At 50.0% G+C, this 19,947-nt stretch overlaps 7 protein-coding genes across 7 annotated transcripts, besides 1 other annotated feature; 3 read left to right on the forward strand and 4 right to left on the reverse strand.

Annotated features, from left to right (window-relative positions):
• Nucleotides 1-19,947: part of a sequence feature (contig 1.26 403..389371(1)) that runs on past both edges of the window.
• On the reverse strand, nucleotides 1,807-2,814 carry ANIA_01664 (dienelactone hydrolase family protein; the record flags this gene model as incomplete). The annotated part of the gene is made up of 3 exons (XM_654176.1): nucleotides 1,807-2,353; nucleotides 2,426-2,507; nucleotides 2,571-2,814. The coding sequence occupies 3 exons, from the start codon at nucleotides 2,812-2,814 to the stop codon at nucleotides 1,807-1,809; spliced, it is 873 nt and encodes a 290-aa protein (XP_659268.1).
• On the reverse strand, nucleotides 5,543-7,670 carry ANIA_01665 (protein kinase IKS1; the record flags this gene model as incomplete). The annotated part of the gene is made up of 2 exons (XM_654177.1): nucleotides 5,543-7,556; nucleotides 7,615-7,670. The coding sequence occupies 2 exons, from the start codon at nucleotides 7,668-7,670 to the stop codon at nucleotides 5,543-5,545; spliced, it is 2,070 nt and encodes a 689-aa protein (XP_659269.1).
• On the reverse strand, nucleotides 7,952-10,520 carry ANIA_01666 (putative GTPase NOG2). The gene is made up of 3 exons (XM_050612837.1): nucleotides 10,362-10,520; nucleotides 9,567-10,314; nucleotides 7,952-9,169 (listed from the first exon to the last, which is right to left on the reverse strand). The coding sequence occupies exons 1-3, from the start codon at nucleotides 10,457-10,459 to the stop codon at nucleotides 8,333-8,335; spliced, it is 1,683 nt and encodes a 560-aa protein (XP_050468709.1). The 5' UTR covers nucleotides 10,460-10,520; the 3' UTR covers nucleotides 7,952-8,332.
• ANIA_01667 (uncharacterized protein) lies at nucleotides 10,670-11,722 on the forward strand. The gene has a single exon (XM_654179.2). The coding sequence runs from the start codon at nucleotides 10,786-10,788 to the stop codon at nucleotides 11,641-11,643; it is 858 nt and encodes a 285-aa protein (XP_659271.1). The 5' UTR covers nucleotides 10,670-10,785; the 3' UTR covers nucleotides 11,644-11,722.
• Nucleotides 11,846-12,694, reverse strand: ANIA_01668 (TFIIH/NER complex subunit TFB3; the record flags this gene model as incomplete). The annotated part of the gene is made up of 1 exon (XM_654180.1): nucleotides 11,846-12,694. One exon carries the CDS (start codon nucleotides 12,692-12,694, stop codon nucleotides 11,846-11,848), a length of 849 nt encoding a protein of 282 aa, XP_659272.1.
• ANIA_01669 (prefoldin-like protein) lies at nucleotides 13,315-15,182 on the forward strand (the record flags this gene model as incomplete). The annotated part of the gene is made up of 1 exon (XM_654181.2): nucleotides 13,315-15,182. The coding sequence occupies exon 1, from the start codon at nucleotides 13,371-13,373 to the stop codon at nucleotides 15,180-15,182; it is 1,812 nt and encodes a 603-aa protein (XP_659273.1). The 5' UTR covers nucleotides 13,315-13,370.
• Nucleotides 17,300-19,545, forward strand: ANIA_01670 (putative GPI anchored cell wall protein). The gene is made up of 3 exons (XM_654182.2): nucleotides 17,300-17,594; nucleotides 17,658-19,353; nucleotides 19,406-19,545. The coding sequence occupies exons 1-3, from the start codon at nucleotides 17,348-17,350 to the stop codon at nucleotides 19,431-19,433; spliced, it is 1,971 nt and encodes a 656-aa protein (XP_659274.2). The 5' UTR covers nucleotides 17,300-17,347; the 3' UTR covers nucleotides 19,434-19,545.

Below are 19,947 nucleotides of genomic sequence, written 5' to 3' on the forward strand. Positions count from 1 at the left end.
AAATGCAGGATCCTGCATTGCATCATCTCTGGCTGCGGTGATCGTTTGCCAGGGCAACAAAAGGGCGCTGTCAGAATTCCCAACTGGGGTGGGCGAAGAGGAGTGGGCGTCTTTGGAGCAGATGAGACAACCAGTCGCGACTGGGTGAGTGAAGAATAATTTGGGGGGGAAAGGGAGAAAAGAAGAAATTAGGAGATCAGCAACAGCAGCACTTATATATTTCGAGGCCAGCAGGTGGTGACGATAATACAACGTATCAGCGGCTAGCCAGAAAAAGTAGTACTAAAGAAGGGAAACCCAGGTCCTCCTTTAGATAGCGGACAAAGTGATTGAATAATGTGGTTTGGTTTGGTTTGGTTTTATTATTCAACGTCACTCGGCGGATCACTGGGCCCACGTGATCTGCGGCCTCCCAGGGGGCATCTGGACGTGCTGTCTAAACAGAACTCCCTAAAACTAGCTAGATACAAGTTTGAAGCAGCAACTATGGAAAATATATGTTGGAAATGAGCGGAAGAAGCATCCGGCGCTACCCTGGCCAGGTCTTCTGGGGGCAGATGCCCGTTTTGACTACCTATAGACGGGGGGAGGGGCCGTACCCTTTATCCAGGTAGATGTGTGGACTGTTGCGCTGTCAAGCGGCTCCGGCGGGCCCAGTTTGGGCATATAACCTTAAGGGGATGATTCTTGCACGATGCGGCTGAATTCTTCAGCCCCAGCAGCTGTACTTAAGAGCCAGTCTATTGTTTTTGACGGGCCATCCCTTATGCATCTCTTCTATCCTTCCAGCTTTTCGTGGTATATGGACAGAAGAAGTGTACTGGGGTCTTTGTCTTGCCACAGGAACAGCTCTCCAGGTAGTCTGTATGGTTGAAACGCTGGTGGTATGCCGTAAAGTCTCCATGGCCTGTACGGGCGGCGACGAGTCGGCCAAGTATCCAACGGGGAAGCCTGTGCTCGCGGGTGCGGCTTTCCTTTGTATGGGGTCTGATATCCAGGGTCTTGTAGGCTTGGGGTGCCTTACTAGCATATGCTGTATATGTCTCTGTGCGAAGCCACTGCTTTGCCTCCCTTCGTAGGTATGCAGGGGATGGGGGGGCATGGCCTGGACGGGCTATCGAGAGGATTGTATCAAACTTCCCACTCGGCCAAAAAGGGCTAACCCTCCTTGGAGAGCTAAGTTCTGACTAATATACTGGTTGTCAGATTGCTAGCGTCAATTGCGGTCATGTGATTTAGATCTCCGCGCAAAGCTGGGACGATCGTCTCTGGAAACACGCAGTCTGTCGAGTTCTCGACCAGTTTTGCGCCTTTTTTTAAGACGGACAAAACACTACTTCTGAGATGACGGCCTCTATCCGGGAAAGGGAGAGGAGATTCGGATCACAATCCGCATCCCTCGTCTACGAGATACCACGATATCCTCATCTTCAATGACAGTTCGATACCCTTTCGGCAAAGATGAGATGAAATCGTCTCCCTACTGCTATGGCTGCAGCATGAACACTGAAAAGCGTAGATAGTGATCAATACGGATCAAGGGCGTACTCAAATTCTCCTGTATTATCCCCGGAAGTTGGTAGCTGCTGTGGCACAGTCGATACCAGCGAGCGGATGATGAAGGTTACGGACGATTTGATAGTGCTCGACGATGGGAAGGCCATGAGGAGTATACGTTTCGTTCTCTGTCTAGGTAATCAGGAGGGAAAAACCTAGGGCGTTGATCGAGCATCTAGAGAATAATGCTGATAACCTAGTACATATATCTAGCTACTTCAAGTACTTAGTGGAGATACTCAAAAAAATCTACATCTTCGCAAACTTCTTCCTGAAAAATTCAACAGCCTGCTCCTCCGCTTCCGCAGCCTGCCTATCACTCTGCTCAACCGCCGTATCAGCCCTAACGCAGAATCCATGGCCCGCGCCTACATAAACCCTCACCTCTCCACCAACCACCTCTTTCTCATGCATAATATTCTTGATAAGTTCAATTTTCTCGCCCTTCAGGTTTGAGTCCAAATCCCCCAGTGCAAAACTCACTGGAATCGTGATCTTCTCGATATCACCAGGGAGGGACAACAGACTTGGGTGGCCTGTGAACCCAGCATCGATCAAGTTCCGCTTGATTTTGCTTCCGTTATCAACAGGGGTTATTGTTATCGAGGCCCCGTGCGCAAGAAGAATCGTATGCTTTCCACCCCAGCAGAACCCTGCCGCGCCGATGGGATGTTTCTGGCCTTCTGGTGACTGACGCACAGAAGTGAAGAATGATTCGACAATTGGGTAGGATTTGCTGGGACGGTTTGCGATGAGGAAGGATGGGAAGACGTAGAGGGCGGAGGCGACATGGTAGCTTTATATATGTTAGTCAACTTTATACTTTGCTTAGATGAAGCAGCGGGGCGTGATTTGTGCGAATACGCACGGCTTCGAGATCCAGTCCCATAAGCTTCCCGTCTTCATCACCGCGCGGACTGTATCAAGACCCCAGGCTGGCACGGCGGTTCCTGGACATATCAATAACTCAATTATAATGCATCGAGTACTGAATCAGGTCTAGATGCAAGTACCCTTCATGAAATCCGGCAGGTAAACCCTAAACTTCCCGCTCTCTGCATACTTATCCGCCAGAAGGCGGTTATTGACGAACTCCCATCCGAACGCATCGGGTATTATGATTATAATGCCTTTTATTTCGTCGTCTGGGACTCCTGCGGGCTCGGCAACGTAGGTTTGAAGCCCGTGGAGGTTTGTGATGTGGCCACTGGGAGTACCAGCGTGGACTGTGCCGGTGAAACAGTCTGGGCAGGACATCTTGCTTGTTTAATTCTATAACTATAATATAGATCAGGTCAAGCAAAGTAGACATATAACGGCAGAGTAGAGTGAGACGAGCGGGGAAGAAGGTGAGATGATGCGGTCGTAAAGTTAGTTTATAGATTGTCGGGGATAGAGGGCTAACTCCGATTGGAGGCCTTAAGTTCCTATAGATATACGGCACCGGAGTTTGGAAGACCGTCGGACTCCGCACGAAAGTTGCAATCACGTTATAATTTTGAGTGGAGGCGCGATTTGAGGGTGTTTGCCTAGCATACTAAATCACTAACGTTACACAGCGGCGATGCTTATCTGACCTCATATCTTGGCGTTGGTGGTAGGGCTGAATGTTCTTGACGTATTCACCAGCAGGCGCTGAAACGGTAAGACATTTCCATAACAGCTCATGCACCTAGGCACTTGGTGCCTTCTACGCCTCGCTGTGGCCCAGGGACAATGTTGTACTACAATCGCAAAAAAAAAAGAAAAAGAAGAAACTCCCCGACTGGGAGTCGAACCCAGGTCTCCCGCGCTTGTTCCTATGAGGTGACAAGCGGAAATCATGACCGTTAGACCATCGAGGATTTGACGAAAGTATTTTTTCATATTGAAAAAATGAGCATTGCGGGTAGTATACAGGAAATTGTTTTAAAATCAGCTTAGGATGCCCACCCCATAACTGACCTTCGGTATGGTGACCGTACCTCTATGTTTGATATCCCGCTGAATCTGGAATGCCGGAGATTTGGAAGATTCGAGTTAATATCATGTTGCCGTCTTCTGGGGTCCCGATGTCACAACTAGGAGTCTGATTATACATTATTGGTGAGGCTTGGGATCAATAAATGCGTGCACAGGCGCTGGTAAGGTTACAAAGGTGTTCCCGAGGTGGGAGCCTCCGATCACTCACCTAGTCGGATCTGGACAACATGGCAGTCCACCTGTATCTTGAATGGGTGTCACTACGTACATTGGACAAGACTCTGCTAGAGGAATCATGAGGTGGACGTCACTTTCTACCTAATGGTATTTTTAAGTAGGGGCCAGCCATTTGCTGTGTGGAGCTTGTATGTATTTGTCCGTGCTGAGTACATTTATTGGACAGTTTCGGTGCTGCTTGTCTGGGGAGATGTTAGTCGTGTGAATTAAGTGGCACTGCTTGTAGAAGAAGGCCCAGGCCATATGAGTTCCAACGTATGTTTTACTGGACAAACTCCATCTTGCGGCACAAAAATAAATTGAATACTTATGTCATTGGGTTCTGGTATTCAGACTAGTTTACTAGATCTTGTCTCGGCTTCTGTTTTAGCAAGAATGCAAGGAAACCGGCATGCATTCACTGGACTGCAGGGTCCCAGGAGATGAAGCGCAAGACTAGCTAGCTGGGGGAGGAAAAAGAAAAAATGCGCCGACCGGGGTTCGAACCCGGGACTCATCATTTTTCCAGTATAGTACTTGGGAATGATACATGATACCACTCCACCATCGGCGCTCCTTGTTGATGAAAGAACATTTCTAATAAAACATATTCAACTCAAATTACTCCCAAAAAAGGGCCTACTTACATCATGGATTCTCGCACGTGGTACGGGTATTTGGTTCAAGGATGCAGACCATTCATTCTGGGTTACACGCCCTCTGAGTCTTGCCTGTTGTTTCAGAACTATCGCTTTCCTCTATTCTAGGTCGATGGATTGCGCTTACTAACAGGAGAAAGTAAGTTACTGATGTCTTGTCATAGGTATGCTAAGTGACAGCCGATGCATTCGGGATCTCACCCGCTGTTGGCGTTGGTTTAATCTTAGCTACTTGTGGGACTAATTGACTAATATTCAAGGGTTTGAAATGATTGCATTAGGAGTGTCATGTGGTGCGGATCGTTGGAGGGGCTGAAGTCAGTCAGAGACGGCCTTTTTTATATTTCTTCAGTGCCCGGTTGGCAGAACAGAATCCCGTCAATGAAATTGGTATGTAAAAAACAAAACAGCGATGAAGCCAATCGAAAGAAACAATAGAAAACAATAGCGGCTACCTGATTTCATAACCCCAAACATATGCCAAGTTTGCTGCTACCCACGCGAAAGGTGCTCAGGGAGATGGGCCAGGTTGGCACGCTGGCCACCTAAGGGGACAGGCTAGATCCAGATGCATCATAGAGACTGACTTGCTGCCCCTTATCTTTAAGCACCCGTGAAGTAGTACCACATATCCAATGGGGGATTCGCGCCCTCTTGGCTCATCAATCGCACCCCAGCGTCGACCTACGGGCTAAGAGGCAAAGCAGAGCATTTCGCACGGATCTATTAGTAGGATGCAAGGTGCCAATGTCTACGCACCCTGGCCTTGTTTTTTTTTCTCTTTTCGGTCGAGAACAGTGCCAGTAACGTAGCGTACAATATCATCATTAAGATTGGAGCTGCATTTCGGGTCATCACTTATCGAAAATTTCCGGAAAAGAATCTTTCCTGGACAGCCGGCATCCCAAGCCGCATATTGGGTGTCAGCGACGGTACTAGCGTTCTCCCCTCAGAGAACGGGCTAGATTTCACCACGCATAATCCGTTGGAGAGGACTATTGGAGATGTCATTATTAGAGTTCTCCGACCTGGAGAAGAGCGGAAACAAAATTGACTAGCCCCGTTGTCAAAAAGTTATATCACACCACTACACCACAGACGCGGAATCGCTTATATAGGGCCGTGGAAATGGCCAAAAATAGACAGAACTATAATTCATTCCCATGCACCATTCCGGCCGTGGTCGAAGGCCAGATACATAGAATCTCCAGCTTCATGCTTAGAAAAACGACAAGAGCATGCAAAACCAAAGATGCTAGCTGCATTTGCAAGCTTTTCGTCCGCAAGTTGATGCCTGCTGCTATGATCAAAAAGTACAACACCCAGGGGTTGACAGCCAACGGCGAGCAAGGCTGCAGTGCCATAGCAATTTTAGCAAGAAACAAAGACAGCTGTACTGCGAAAAACGGTGGATACCACCCCGAAAGGCGTCGGGGGAGGAAGGACCCCCCTGGCGGAGGGGGCAGTAGTCGGATAGAAGGTTCGATGGTGGTTGGTCCGATGCTTGGCCCAACTGAATGAGGCTCATTCCTGGGTGGTGAGACAGATTGTGTATTAGAGAATCGAGGTCGGACGACCAAATCACGCTCTGGACTGAGCGAGCCTCTCCTCTGTGTACCATCCATGTCTTCAAATACGGGGGTCAGGTCCCCTACAGACCCATTCGATTCAAATACAGAATTGCGGCGTATTGCAGGACCTCGTGAAAAAGACCTCCTGGGAGACACTGTATCGGTCGTATCATCAAGAGGGCGAATCCTAGATGCGCTGTGCACGTCAGGCGCAGAAGAACTACTGCTGCCACGTTTTGTGCGTAGGTTCTCATTAGCATTGGCCCCGACCTCGAGGCCACTAAGTACCTCGTCCGCAGATGGCCGTAAATCGGGGTCAACTGACAGCAAACGCCAGAGGAAAGTATAGAGTTGTTCGGGTAAATCAGGGCGCATTCGTCCTTGGTCAAAACCAGGCCAGTCCATTATCTCTTCACGGAGTTTCTCAAGATCCTCCTTCTCCTCATTGATGAGATCAGCATTTCGATACGGAAGCTGCGCGAAGCACAGAAAATAAAGAATCATTCCGAGAGAGAAGATATCACTTTTGAAGGTGAAATTGGCGAAGGGGCCATTAGGGTACTCCCGCCGTAACACCTCTGGAGCACAGTACGACACAGTTCCTGTCGCCCCCGTAGACCTCCGTATTGCATCCTGGGGCTGAACCTCGCCGAAATCGCTGACCAAGACTCGTATGCCATCGTTAGTCTTGTGCAGCAGACAGTTGTTGGGCTTAAGATCACGGTGAATATAGCCGCTTGCATGGAGATATCGAAGACCCGAAGTAATGTCCTTGAAGAAAGAGTAAATCTCATCAAAATGTAGCTTGCGAGGTTCATGGAGACCAAGAGGAGCCTCGGGGCCTCCTCTAGACCTTCGTCTAATGCGCTCTTTCAATTCCTGAGGCGTCGTAGATGTCTGCATGGAGCCACAAATGTAGTTATGAAGATCCCCCGCATTGCAGTACTGCTGGAGGATAAACGCGCATGGGACGCTTGGCCCAAATGTCGTAATTTTCGCGTTCTCGAGCCAAACATGTCGGTAGGAGACAAGGTTCTGATGTGAGAGGTGCTGGAGTGTTTGCACTTCAATCAAAACCTTTTCGAGCCACTCGTGATCATCCCCAACAGGCACGCGCTTGCAGGCATAATGACCCAAAGACACGCCGTCTAGGACATGCTTCACCAACAACACAACACCTTTCCCGCCTTTTCCTAGCACCGATTCTTCCACAAAGAACCTTTTGAAGTAGTCTGGAGTAAATGCAGCCGATGAGATACCATGTCCGTTAGGTACCCTGGACTGGCCCGATCCGCTTGAAGGACTATCGGCGAGTACAGGCTGAACTAGACGTCGAGATTGCGGCTGGGCTGTAGCTGAATCTACTGAGGCAGGTGGAAGACTGTTATGGAGCATGCGGAAATATTCGGGATTGACAAATTCTGGCTGCGTCCTGGAATGGTAGTTGTCTTGACCAGAGGCCTCGTCTCGCAACGGCCTGCGGCAGTATGGACACTGCGGATCATTGTCGTGCTTCTCAGCCTCGGCTGCATCTTGAAGGACTAGTTGTCTCGAAACCGGATCATAAACGACAACCGATCCATCATGGCGTCTGGAACGAGTTCAATTAGGATTTACGCTTGAATAGCGGTTGAGAAGCTGAAGCTTACAAAACAACATCGTTAGATGAGGAGTAAGGAACAATGGCGCCGTCCGCCTCCGCCATTATCAATCAAGGCGGCATATCTCCCAATAAGGCAAGAGGGTAAAAGCCCGTAACCATGAGAGATTTATGGTCGTTTAAAGTGAAGGGAGGTGATCCGTCCTCCACAAAGTGAGGCAGTTGCCCATGATATGAACGAATGGCTGGTAACGCCGCTCGGTGGGGATTTATGAAAATGACTGCCCCACGTGACGGCGGTGAGCTAGTGTCCAGCCAATTCGTCTTACTGCTTGCCTCCTATACATTTTATTTACCTATCATAAGAATCCAGAATATTGCTATAGATTCGGTAGAGACATGGGTATCTAAATGAATGATGTCATCGATGGACTCGACTATACGTTCTTCCACCGGAAGCATCTTTGGGCATATGTACGACAGTCAACAGCCCAGACAGATTGGAACGACGCTGTGGGTGCTCCGTACTGCCTATCGTTATTCGAGGTTGAGATGAACAGCGCCACGGATTCCACGTTGCGCCTCGGGGCTGTACAGCTGTCAAATGGCCCGCCAGCCGAACAGCCAAGCAGAAAGCGACAGCTAAGTATGCAGGACGTTCTGCGACGTCCTGGCGTCAAATAGCAGGGCCAAGTATTTTACTTGTGGAAACTGACGCTGCTTGTGTGGGTTGTAAGGTGTTAGAGGTTGCCGCGCGACAATGACATTCACTCCTCCCCGCTTTCCTCATCGCTGACTTCAAGATTTGCAATAGAATCATTATCGCTATCATCCTGCTCGTCATCGAATCCCCCAAACTCTTCCTCGGAGTCAGAAGCGGACTGATCTTGGCCTTCTTGACCCTCACTCGCATCCTGAGATGTCTCCTCAATCTTGCGCTTTCTGCCCATCTCACCGAGTCTGCCTTCGCGGCCTTCAATCTTCTCACCCTCCTCACCAGGTGTGAAAGGAGGGGGAGTAAACCAGGGAATCTTGCCTCGGAGGAAATCGTTGATCACCATCTTAGCAACGCCATCGAGATCTGGTTCACCTCCACGAAGGAGCCTACCGCCCTTCCTGGCAAGAATGCTGAGGAACTCGATGGCGTCGCTTGTTTCCTTGATACCGTAAGTGCGCTCAAGATGCTTGGGTTGCACGCGCTTCAATATGGCCGGAATATACTGCTCAGGGTTTTCAACGTTTTCAACCCGGACAACACCTCGGAGGAGAATATCCTCTGGGGTATCCGTCTGACTCGGCGGGACAACACCAGGACAGTCGATGAGGTAAATCCTCTTCATCAGAGTGACGTACTGCCAAACTTTGGTCTCGCCCGGGATAGGAGCAACTGTGCACACCTTCTTCTTGCGGAGAGTATTGATTATTGAAGACTTTCCTGTGTTAGGATAGCCGATCAAACCAACCGAGATCTGTTTTCGGTCGGAGTGGAGTGATGAAAATTGCCTCAGGAGTTGGATAAGAGATCCTTTACCAAAAGAGTTGTTGATCGAAGCGTGGAATGCAAGAGTAGGATAGTCCTTTGACAAGTGACGTACCCAAGCAGCCTAGTGTACCAGTTAGCACACCATTATAGCATACAATTTAAATTGAAGCAAAACCGAAAGCCCCCATAAAAAAAGCAAAAAGAAATAGCGATGTGTGAAATGTTACTAAGAGCTCTGCTATGAAGACGCCGATGGCGAAGCAGTACTCAACTCAAAAACAGAACACTGCCCAGTCCTTAACGACCAGCTTTCAAAACGAAAGCTGATCAGCCTAGCTTCAGAATGAAATTCGGCACGGACCAGCGTTAATCTGCCAAAGCTGTAACAGACAATACTTCCATTGAGAAAGCGTGACACAAGGTCACAGAAGTAGACTTGACTTAGCGATGGCATGGCGGAGGCCAATGGATGGGTTAAGCGAATAGAGAAGAGATCTAATGAAATGAATAGGACTTACCGCAACGCCAGTGGGCACAAGATCACACTTGTTCAGAACAAATATCAGGTGCTTATGTGGTGCCTCCTCGCGAATGTATTTCTCAATACCTCTGCAGCGTGTGCCCTCGGGGTCGCGAGCATCGATAACATGAATGACAACGTCAGACGAGTCAATGACCTTATACAGCTCGTTCCAAATTCTTTTGCTTTGACCTTTCAAGAAGACTGCCTCACGAGACGTCGGCAAGGTGCCAACTGAGAGATCTGTCGCCACATCATCGCCAGCGACGATCGGAGTACCGTCCTCATGCCTACCTTGTTCCGACTTCTCAACATAACTATCGTGCATCTTCATCGTTTCACCAGCCAAGTCTTCGAGCGACGAGACACCCAGCTTGACTCTCTTTCTTTGAGCCTTAGGCCCGAAAGTGTCGCTAAATGGTGATGTTTCAATTGTCATCTTAGCCTCATGTTGCTTGAGTCCATTGACCGTCTTATTGTCTCTGATCAGGCTCATTGGGAGCTTGTTGGTCTTGAGGAGAACCTGATACGGGTCAGAGGCACGCTCGGCGACGGCCTCACGAAACGAGGATAAAGCCTCTTGTGAGATGACCCGAGTATTGCCAAACCATTTCCGGTTTGGTTCTATTCTAGCGACCGGTGCCTCTCGAGATTGATACGAAGCAGCAACAGTGATGTTTCCGGCGGCGTCACGTTGAGGCTTGCCATCCTTGAGCATATTCAGCCTCTTCACCTTCTTCGCATCTCTTCGCAAATTAGTCGCTGCGCCAATCATATGTGGAACGAAGCTTACCTGTAGAAATTTTCACCCTTGACCCTCACATTGGCCATGCCATCGCCAACCTTGCCCTGGCGGACACGGCGCGTGGCTTCCTTCTTCCCTGTACCCATTTTGTGTATATTCCTCCTATTGAAGGGGAAGTAAGGAGAAAAGGTGGGGAGTAAAAAAAAAGTTGGCGGAACGCAGAGAGAAAACTGAGAAAAGTTGCTGAGGAGAAATTATTTTTCGGCGGACGCCAAGCGGAGTGGTGCACGGGCCAACAGCGAGAAAAGTCGCTTCGAGCTTTTTCCGGCCTCAAGCCAGACAACCGCGTTGCTCAACACAGCCCCAAACCCTGGGTTGTGACTCGTGAGCACATAATCGACACTCGATAGTCACGATCACTTCTTCACTAATTCAAAGAAATATTGGTTCACGGCATAGATCATTCGGCGCAATGTCCCTTCTCCGCCAAAGCCGGACTGCCACCGTGCAGCTCCGTGGTTTCTCATCATCCTCCGTTCTCCGGGTTGGACCAGAATCACCGAATTTTATTGAAATTCCTCGAACAATCCAACCGGATCTTCCACCTAAGCCCCGTGTCAAGGGTACGCTGCCGGTCCCGCGTGAACTCTTCCCTAAGCGACGAGCGGACAAACCCAACAAACAATACATTGCCGCCGCCACACCTCTCCCTACCAAGCAAGAAACTATTGACCCAGATGAGCCTCATGCTGAATACCGGAGCTGGAAACGGAGCATGGCCGAAATGAGGCGACAGAACTTCGAAGAGGGTTTGGTGGAACTTCACAGCCGGAAACTACGGACGGATAAGACAATGGAGGATCGAAGTCGGGAGAGGCAGAAGCTACGAGATCACGTTCTCCGACAACGTGAACGAGAGGACGAATACCTCACACGGCCGTCTATTCCTCGGGATATGCTACCGAAGCGCATGCCTGTGCTGCCGGATCCAGGCAGGGAACAGCGACTCGCTCAATCTAAAGCCCGAACTGAGAAGAAGGCTGCCAAGAAGGTGGCAGAGCGTCGGGATGCATTGCACACGCTCTACATGAATGCTCGTCACTTCATCACTACCGAGTCCCAACTAGCGGCTGAAATTGAGAAGGTCTTTCCTGAGGGAGAGAATGAAGCTTGGCGCAGCGATCACAAATACGGCGAGAACATTTGGAATCTTGGTTTCCCAAGGGGTATGGCAAGCCGTGTTAACGAGAACCGTGAGGTGGAGCGTTGGGATGTTGTCCAAGGCAGAATCAAGAAGCTGGGAGAACAAATCACCGGTGGAACGATCTGATAGTGTATCAACACTTGTATAATATTACTGTGTGATTTTAGAATATGTATTGACCGCACCTATTTTACGCCTTGTATACCAGTTCTTTGGTATAACCAACCCAAGAAGCCAACTGCGAGAAAACAACGAAAAAAAAACTTAGCGCCACCGCTATGCAATGCAGAATGTCAAATAAAGGTAGTTTCCATCTTCGAAGAAATGCTCATGCACTACCCTCACCAGATCCCGCCGCTAAAACAGCTCCCTGTGTGGCAATAGGCTTCATAATGTTGAAGGAGTTTGCTTCTCGCATCGGAACCTCCTCGTCAACAAAGCAACCTAAGCCCGCAAATGCCTCGAGCATGGTTCGTGAGTAATATTCTTGAAGGTCATATCCGCCCGCGAGCATCCGTGTATCTTGACGGATAGGATCAAGATACGAGGATGGATAGTAATCTCGCAATGTATAATAGTCTCTCTTATTTGGAACCATTCCGCCAAAGGGATCGTAAGGCTTCTCGGGCTCTGGAGTTTTGACTTTCTTGAGACCCTTGATCAGGCCCGATCCGCCTTCTTCGGCTGTGGTCGCACCAGAATAGGCAGGCCTCTGGGTGTCTGTTCCACGTAGAGCAGCCTGCTTCTGTCTGATTCGCTCTTCCTCGCTGCGCCGAGCTGAGGATTTCTTGAGCATGACTTTCTGGCCTTGTCGCGCGATTGCGGCCGCCTCTCCTGCTCGTCCTTGCGCAAGGCTGTTGAGATAATTTTCCCGACCGGCTAATAGCTCTTTCCGCTCATTTTCGTATTCCTCTTTAGCGGCCTGGCGCCGCAGACGTGCTAGCTCTTGTTCTTGGTTCTGGCGTTCTTGGAACGAGGAGACTTCTTTAGCTTCGAGAGCTTGGTTGGCACGGATAGACTTCATGTTCTCCGATGCATAGCTCTGAAGATCGGCCTCAGTTTTCGCGACGTCAATCCTGTTGACAAGGTTGAATATAATCTCCTCTCTCTGCTCTAAAAAGTTGTCCCAGTCTAGCTTGGAATCGAACTCTTCTTCTCGGCGGTTAAGGCTAAGCATGGTTAGCACTCAGGGGGGAGGCAGACAGGAGAACAACTCACACAGTCATTACCCTGCGCCGTATATCAACCTCCCTCTCAACATTTATATCCTCGAATGTCTGTTTGCGAAACCGTTGCTTTCTCAATGTCTTGTGGCACCCGGCCACAGGACAGTTCGCCGGGCCTCCGGAGAAAATCCTGTCCACGCATGACTCGCACATTTTATGATAGCATTCTGGGTTTATAAGGAATCGCATGTCCGGGTTCAGATACCGCGAGGATTTGCAGACAGGGCAGACCTCTAGGAAGGACGTGGTTAGCATGGATTAAAGCCTCATGGTCCGGGAACAGAGCTTACCATCTTCATCCCCGCGATTTACCAAAGCCTCGCGAGAAGGCGGCATGACTGTAGTACCAGTGTCCAGTAGGATGGACAACGACAATATGTCTTAAACACTGTTGAGAGAGTGACGGAGTTAAGAGCAATGCAGGTATCTGACGGTCATTGATATGTCGCGTTACCCAATCAGATTGATGCCCCGTTGTTCCGCGCGGCGGATCTTTGCAAGTGCTTTTTGCCGCCCGCTCCCCAAAAGTTCTCTTCACTTTACTTTTGCATGAAAGTCGCAACCTTTTTCACTTCCTGGCATTCGATTGAGTGATAGCTTTCGCTTATTACTCGTTCTGAATCTGAAATGGGAGTTCCGGACAGCAGTATTGAAGGGCTCGAACGCCAGCGTCGCGAACTCGAGAGCAACATTCTACAACTACAACAATCCCTTTACCACTGGAGGACATGGGAAGCGGAATATGAGGGGCTGAAAGAAGGAATCGCCGACTTAGGCAACGATGCTACAACAAACGATTTCCTGCGAGTCAGCCGCAAATTCGGGGGGACTTTCGTCAACGAAGACGAGTTTCGAGTGATTATTGGTGAGAAACAAGGCCTTCGGCGAACCAGACAACAAGTTATCGACCTTATTTCGAGGCGAATAGACTACGTTAAGACCAATGTGGCATCGATGGAAAAGAGACTGCGTGCAGCCGAGCCCCAAATGGAAGCTTTAGACTCTGCAGAACACCTAACTCGAAATCCAGCAGACGACTTTCCTATGCGAGAAATCATTGAGGAGCTTGACGAAAACGGAGAAGTTATTTCGAGTACGACTACCAACCCGGGGGATCAGGCCTCGAGTCTATTGGAGATTCTAAAAAAGGCTGGTGTTAAGGATATACCAGACCTTCCCAAGCGGGACGCTTCCGCGTTTATTGAGACACACTCTCCGGACACTGCGTCAAAAGATACTTTCGCCCCAGCAGCCGAACAAGGTGAACAGGCGGGCCAGAAGAAGGAAGGTCAAGAAGAGGCTGGTCAGGAGCTTGCCTCATCAGGAGGCAATGAGCCCTCTTCGTCTGCATCGGATGCGGGTGGGACTCCGGCAGAAGTTGGAAAAGAGACCCCTGTCGTGGATGTCGACGAGTCTCCAGAAGATGCTCAGCTACGGCGTGAAATGTTGCGATATGGACTGGACGAGGTAGGCGCTGTAGTTGCCGAGCTTGAGTTGGATGATGATGCAAGTGAAATCTCAATCGAAGAAGAATACGATCCCTATCCATACGACGACGAAGACGAAGAGGAAGAGGAAGAAGATGAGTACGGACGAAGTATCCGGCCTGTTCTGGACGAAGACTACCACCGTCAGATGCGTGAACTGGAGGCGAAATTGAACGCTCGTGGTATGTGGAATGTGGGCAAAGATACTGCGTCGCTTCCTGCGGATGTTAAAGAGGACCTTGAACATCCGGTTCAGGTAAAGGTAGAGAAGACACCGGAAACGAATGGTGAACCGGCTTCCAAGGCAAAGCCTAAGAAAAAGGTTGCCTTCGCTGATAATCTTGACATTGCGCCAACCCCAAAGCCCCCTGCTCCTGAAAGCAAAAAGGTTATCCCTCGAAAACCCGATGTTCCTGTTCTGTCGGATTCTATAATTGAGCGTACAACAGCAGAGAAGGCTTCTGCTGCTGTTGACGCACCTACCCCGAAGAAAACTTCCCGATTCAAGACCGCTCGTGGCTCTGCAGCGACGATTGCCAATGCAAGCTCCGCTGCACCCTCGACCTCATTCCAACACAAACCCGCATCGCTCGAACCAACCCCGTCAATGCCACTGTTTCCTGCCAAGCCTGCAGAACCGAAACCATTCTCCCAGCCTATCTCGGACATTTTGGAGAAGCCACCGAGTGCTGTCAAACCTGAAGGGAAAATCCTTGCAGATACCTTGGTTGAGCGTAACATTCCCGAGGGAACTGCCACAGCTCCAGAGCCTGAGGAGTTGGACGAGGAACTTCACCGGAAGGAAATTGCTACCGAGTTCCACCGGATGAAAAACAGGATGGCCAGACAAAACGGCAGTTCTTTTGATGATGAAGAACAAGAAATGGTTTCCGCTGACCCAAGAGAACCGCCAAAGCGAATCAGTAAATTCCGGGCTTCTCGGATGGTATAGCTCGTATAACAAATTCATACAGTCTGAAACCCGACACTTCCGATAGATATTAGATATCCTTGTGTTATTTTAGCATCTAGATCGAGTTTCGAGATTGGGAGATGGGAGTTCTCTCAAAGAGCATATCAGGCATCGGTTGGTATATTCATCGTTGAGAACTCCAAGATCAACCACGAGGGCTCTCTGACTGGTTTCCTTTCCTGCTGTATTGGACTCGGTCGAGTACTTACGGTTTGGAATTGATGGAAATCCGGTTACGTTTCACCCTCAACAGCATTACATTCAACCTTTAGTGGGCTTGAATTTAGATTTATTTTGATCAATTATTGCCGAGTAAATCCACGAGCTCGTCTCAGAACACTAATCGTGAAGGAATAACTTGGGCCGCATATCATGGCCGGGCGTTGTAGCCCTGTTCCTGAAATAGAACTGCACGGTGATCTTCCTGAATAGTTACTCTGAGTATTCTGGGTGCACGCTTTCTCTGCATTGTCATTTGCTACTTGATTAACTTGATCTGGATATGATAGTGTAATGATGCCAACGTTCCAATAGTGCTTGTTGAGTCTGGTTACAAACCATGCGGCTAACCTACGTTGTAGTAGTATGGTTATGAACAGAAACTTGGAAGAGAAACCATATAGTATCGATGCCCAGTGTCAACGAATCCTTCAAACGAAAGAATCCACGTACTTTGTAGCAGGGAAAGTGTTATAAAGTCAAGATAAAACTGATTTGATCCTTGTGAGTGGTGGGTGGATGTTCCCAGCGGCGAGATGCTCTACAGAGGTATACCTTGATTATACAACCACTATTACTATATTTATAGACATCCACTTACCAAGGCATAACCACTCTTCGTAATCCATGACCACAACCAACATACTTTTCTCGATTCAATCTCGACAGCGGTGAATTGTCACTGCACGCATCGAACCCGGCATTTCCACGAAGAACCAATTGCTTTGTTTTCCACTTTGTTGAATGCAATAATGACGTCCAATTTGGTGGATAGGATCAACGTGGGTAGTTTCCTGAAGGAAGAGGTGTACGTACAGAGTACCCAGTCTGACGCTCACCAGCGATCAGAATTTGTATGAGATGTTTGATAGAAATAGAAATAAGCAAAGCCGTTGGCGCAATTCATTGAGCTGGCCCACCCAAAGTTCCGGTCGAGCCATTTTTCCCATTCCGAGCAGCCCGTCATCGTCCGTCCCTGGCGGCCTCTCCACTGCCATTCCCCATCTCCTCAGGCCCGATGATGTGACCCAGCAAGGGCACACTCACTGCTCTATCCAGCCACAGTCGTGCGAATGGGCCATCAGATCGGATGTACTCCGGAGTACTTTGTTATTCGATTGACCTAGCTCCACATTGGCCTGCGTGAAAGACTTCGCAATCGCGGCCGTGCCTGGCCCTGGAAGCGGCGATGATGCCCTGGGTAGCAGTTCGACCCTTGTACTGCACCTGCTACTGCACCTGCTTATTGGATGTGTTACCTATACGCTTTCCGTAGCAACAACAGCAGACGCGGGGCAATGTCTCTCATAAACCCAATCTTTGCCGGACTTGAGGACAAGGTTAGACTCAGCCGTTGGGTTTCGCAGTGGCGTGAGCGGACTCGACCATCGGCGGTGGGCTCGTTAAGCCCATCAGTGCCACTTGAACTCGTGGATCTAAATACAATTTGCTCGCAGAGGCTCGCCAGAACCATGTACTGAGGAAAGCTGATCAAGGCAGAGTTATACTCGAACCAGCATCTTCTGATGGCCCACCTCACTGTTGACCGATTGCTTGGATTGGCCTCGCTCATAACCTAGTGGCAGGGAGATGTATGCCGGGGCTCAATCGACGATGGAATCCAGCTCCACAAGCAGGAATGACGTCTAGCATTGAGAAGGTCCAGGCCCGGGTTTCTCGGCCTTCACACAGCCTGTTTATGCTCACATCGGAGGGCGTATCATTGGGTCAACCTGAATGTCATTTTCTTAGGTTCGATGCTTCGCAGAAGCTATGACTACATGCAGTCCGATAACTGACCCGGAGCATCCACCCGAAGTTATAAATTGCCTTCTTTCTTCCGGAGCGTATCCCAACCTTCTTAAGAATAGGCAAGAATCAACTTGACTCTTCCCTTACACTCGCTTCACCCGCTTCATTTGGTCATGGCCAATATGAGGAACTTTGCTGCTTTTGCAGCCTTTGCGGCAAGCGCCCAAGCATTTGTTTCCCGCGATACCAGCTGTTGCTTCCACCTTACAGCATCCGGCGGTGCTTCGGGCCCTGTTGGCCAGCTTGGAGATGGTCAGAACCGTGTAGGCGGTGACTCGGGAAGCTTGCCTGAGGGCCAGTTCTGTATTAACACTGATGGCTCTATCACTGATGGTAGTGGACGTGGCTGTATATTGACTCGTATGCCAATTGACCCTAAACCATGACAATGGGGAAGGCTTGCTAACTCGTTAATCCTTATAGCTCCCACGACACAATTTCAATGTGATTTGGGTGGAACTCCCACGCCAGGATTCTCAGTCGACTCGAGCGGCCTGCTCGGTTATAACGGGCAAACTGATTTCGTTGCCTGTGCAACTGGTCAAAATGGAGAAATGAACATCTATACCTCACCGAACAGTGCAGATGTTACAGGCTGCGTTAGCATTCAGCTAACGGCCGATTCTTGCTTGGGAACGGGAGCAGGAGGAGGTGGCCCCGGAACACAGGGCCCTGGACAAAGCACTGCGACTGTCCCAGTTGTCTCACCTTCGCCTAGTGCCCCAGGAGGTGGTACTGGAGGCAGTGAAGTTCCCGGCCAAAGCACCCCGACCGTCCCAATCGTTACGCCCTCACCCAGCGTTCCTGGGGGCGGAGCTGGAGGTGGACCTGGCCCTCAGGGTCCTGGCCAAAGCACTGCGACTGTCCCAGTTGTCTCACCTTCGCCTAGTGCCCCAGGAGGTGGTGCTGGAGGCAGTGAAGTTCCCGGCCAAAGCACCCCGACCGTCCCAATCGTTACGCCCTCACCCAGCATTCCTGGGGGTGGTGCTGGAGGTGGACCTGGCCAAAGCACAGCAACTGTTCCAGTTGTCTCACCTTCGCCCAGTGTCCCAGGAGGTGGTGCTGGAGGCAGCGAAGCTCCCGGCCAAAGCACCGCAACCATCCCAGTTGTTTCGCCCTCGCCATCGCCCAGCGTCCCTGGAGGAGGAGCAGGAGGAGGCCCTAGTCAAAGCACTGAGACCGTTCCAGTTACCTCGCCCTCGCCTAGTGTCCCTGGAGGTGGTGCTGGGAGTGGTGAAGGTCCTGGCACTTCACCCTCACCAAGTGCCCCAGGAGGCGGCGCTGGAGGAGGTGGTGAAGGAGGTGGTCAGAGCACTGGGACTGTCCCAGTTGCTACGCCCTCGCCCAGTGCTCCCGGATCTCAGGGTCCCGGTGGAGTTCCTTCTGAGTGTGCGCAGTGCCCTCCAACATCGACTGTATATATAACAGTTACTGCCGATTGCACCACTGAAACGCCTGGCGTACCTGGCGGAGAGTCAAACACCCCTGGAGTTCCTGGAGGAACCGAGCCTGGTCAACCTCCTTCTACTGAGACTCCTGTTGGTCCCGGTGGCGGCGGCGTGACGCCTACTGGCCCTGCTGGCGGAGGCGAGACTTCCACTGTCCCTGCTGGCGGTGGAGGTCCCCAACCCACTGGACCTGCTGGCGGCGGTGCCGGTGGGAGTTGCCCTGCTGATCTCTCGGGCGACTATGAGTTCCCCCATTTGATCATCCCTATTGACTCGTCCTCCCCTGATGAAGCTTACGGCACTCAGTTCAACGGAACTGTGACATCCACTGTCTCGACAATCTTCAACTTTGACATTCCTGCCACGGCTGCTGGAAAGACTTGTACCCTTGTTTTCCTCTTCCCTCGGCAAGAGGATCTTGAGACTTCAGCATTCGATTTCAGTGGAGACGGCACGATTCAATTCTCAGCAGTCGAAACGTATGCCACCGAGTCAACCACATACAACAACGCTCCTCAGATCAGTCAAAATCTTGGCCAGTTCACTGTTTCCCCCGGGAACTCCTACACCGTCTGTAGTTCCGAGTGCCCGGCTGGCCAGACCGTCGGCTACGAGATGTCGACTGCTGGAACCACTGAGCTCGAATTCTTCGAAGATTATAATCCCTCACCGTGAGTATTCCCAAACGATCCTTCATTGAGCCATTAACTAATTTGAGAATAGGATCGGTCTGTTCATCACTGTCTGTTAGAATGGACAAGCAATGAGACTGGTTACAAAGGCATTCGATGATAGACGTCAAAAGCCTGGCCAAGTTTGAATTTGTAACATAACTTTCCATATCCTCTCAGATCAATTAGGTATACTGCTTTAATCTTTGTTGGATTATGATGAATCTTAATTGTTTAATGGAATATTTTTGAGCCTTGGACTCTTGTATATTGTACACTGTGATGTGCTGTTCCGTGAATCAGAAGTTGGCCAAGGCCTTTCGTTCTAGCCACCTTGTCTGGATTGTATGGCTGCCTAAGTATTCTAGGCAGAATCATTCTTTAGCCTGGCTGTGTTTCCCCATATTTATGGAGTAGACGATCGAATGAAACTCAGCTTAGAAGATGAGGTATGCTCAGAGTGAGCAACGATGAAACTGTCCAGAACAGCAATGCTGAATGACAATGGCAGTGGCTGAGTGCTGAAGATCAGACTGGGCGACGTGCCGCCTAAGGGAAGCCCATTACTAGCAGTGCCCATCATTATTTATAGGC

This window comes from Aspergillus nidulans, chromosome VII (genome assembly GCF_000011425.1).
Source record: "Aspergillus nidulans FGSC A4 chromosome VII".
Taxonomy (NCBI): domain Eukaryota; kingdom Fungi; phylum Ascomycota; class Eurotiomycetes; order Eurotiales; family Aspergillaceae; genus Aspergillus; species Aspergillus nidulans.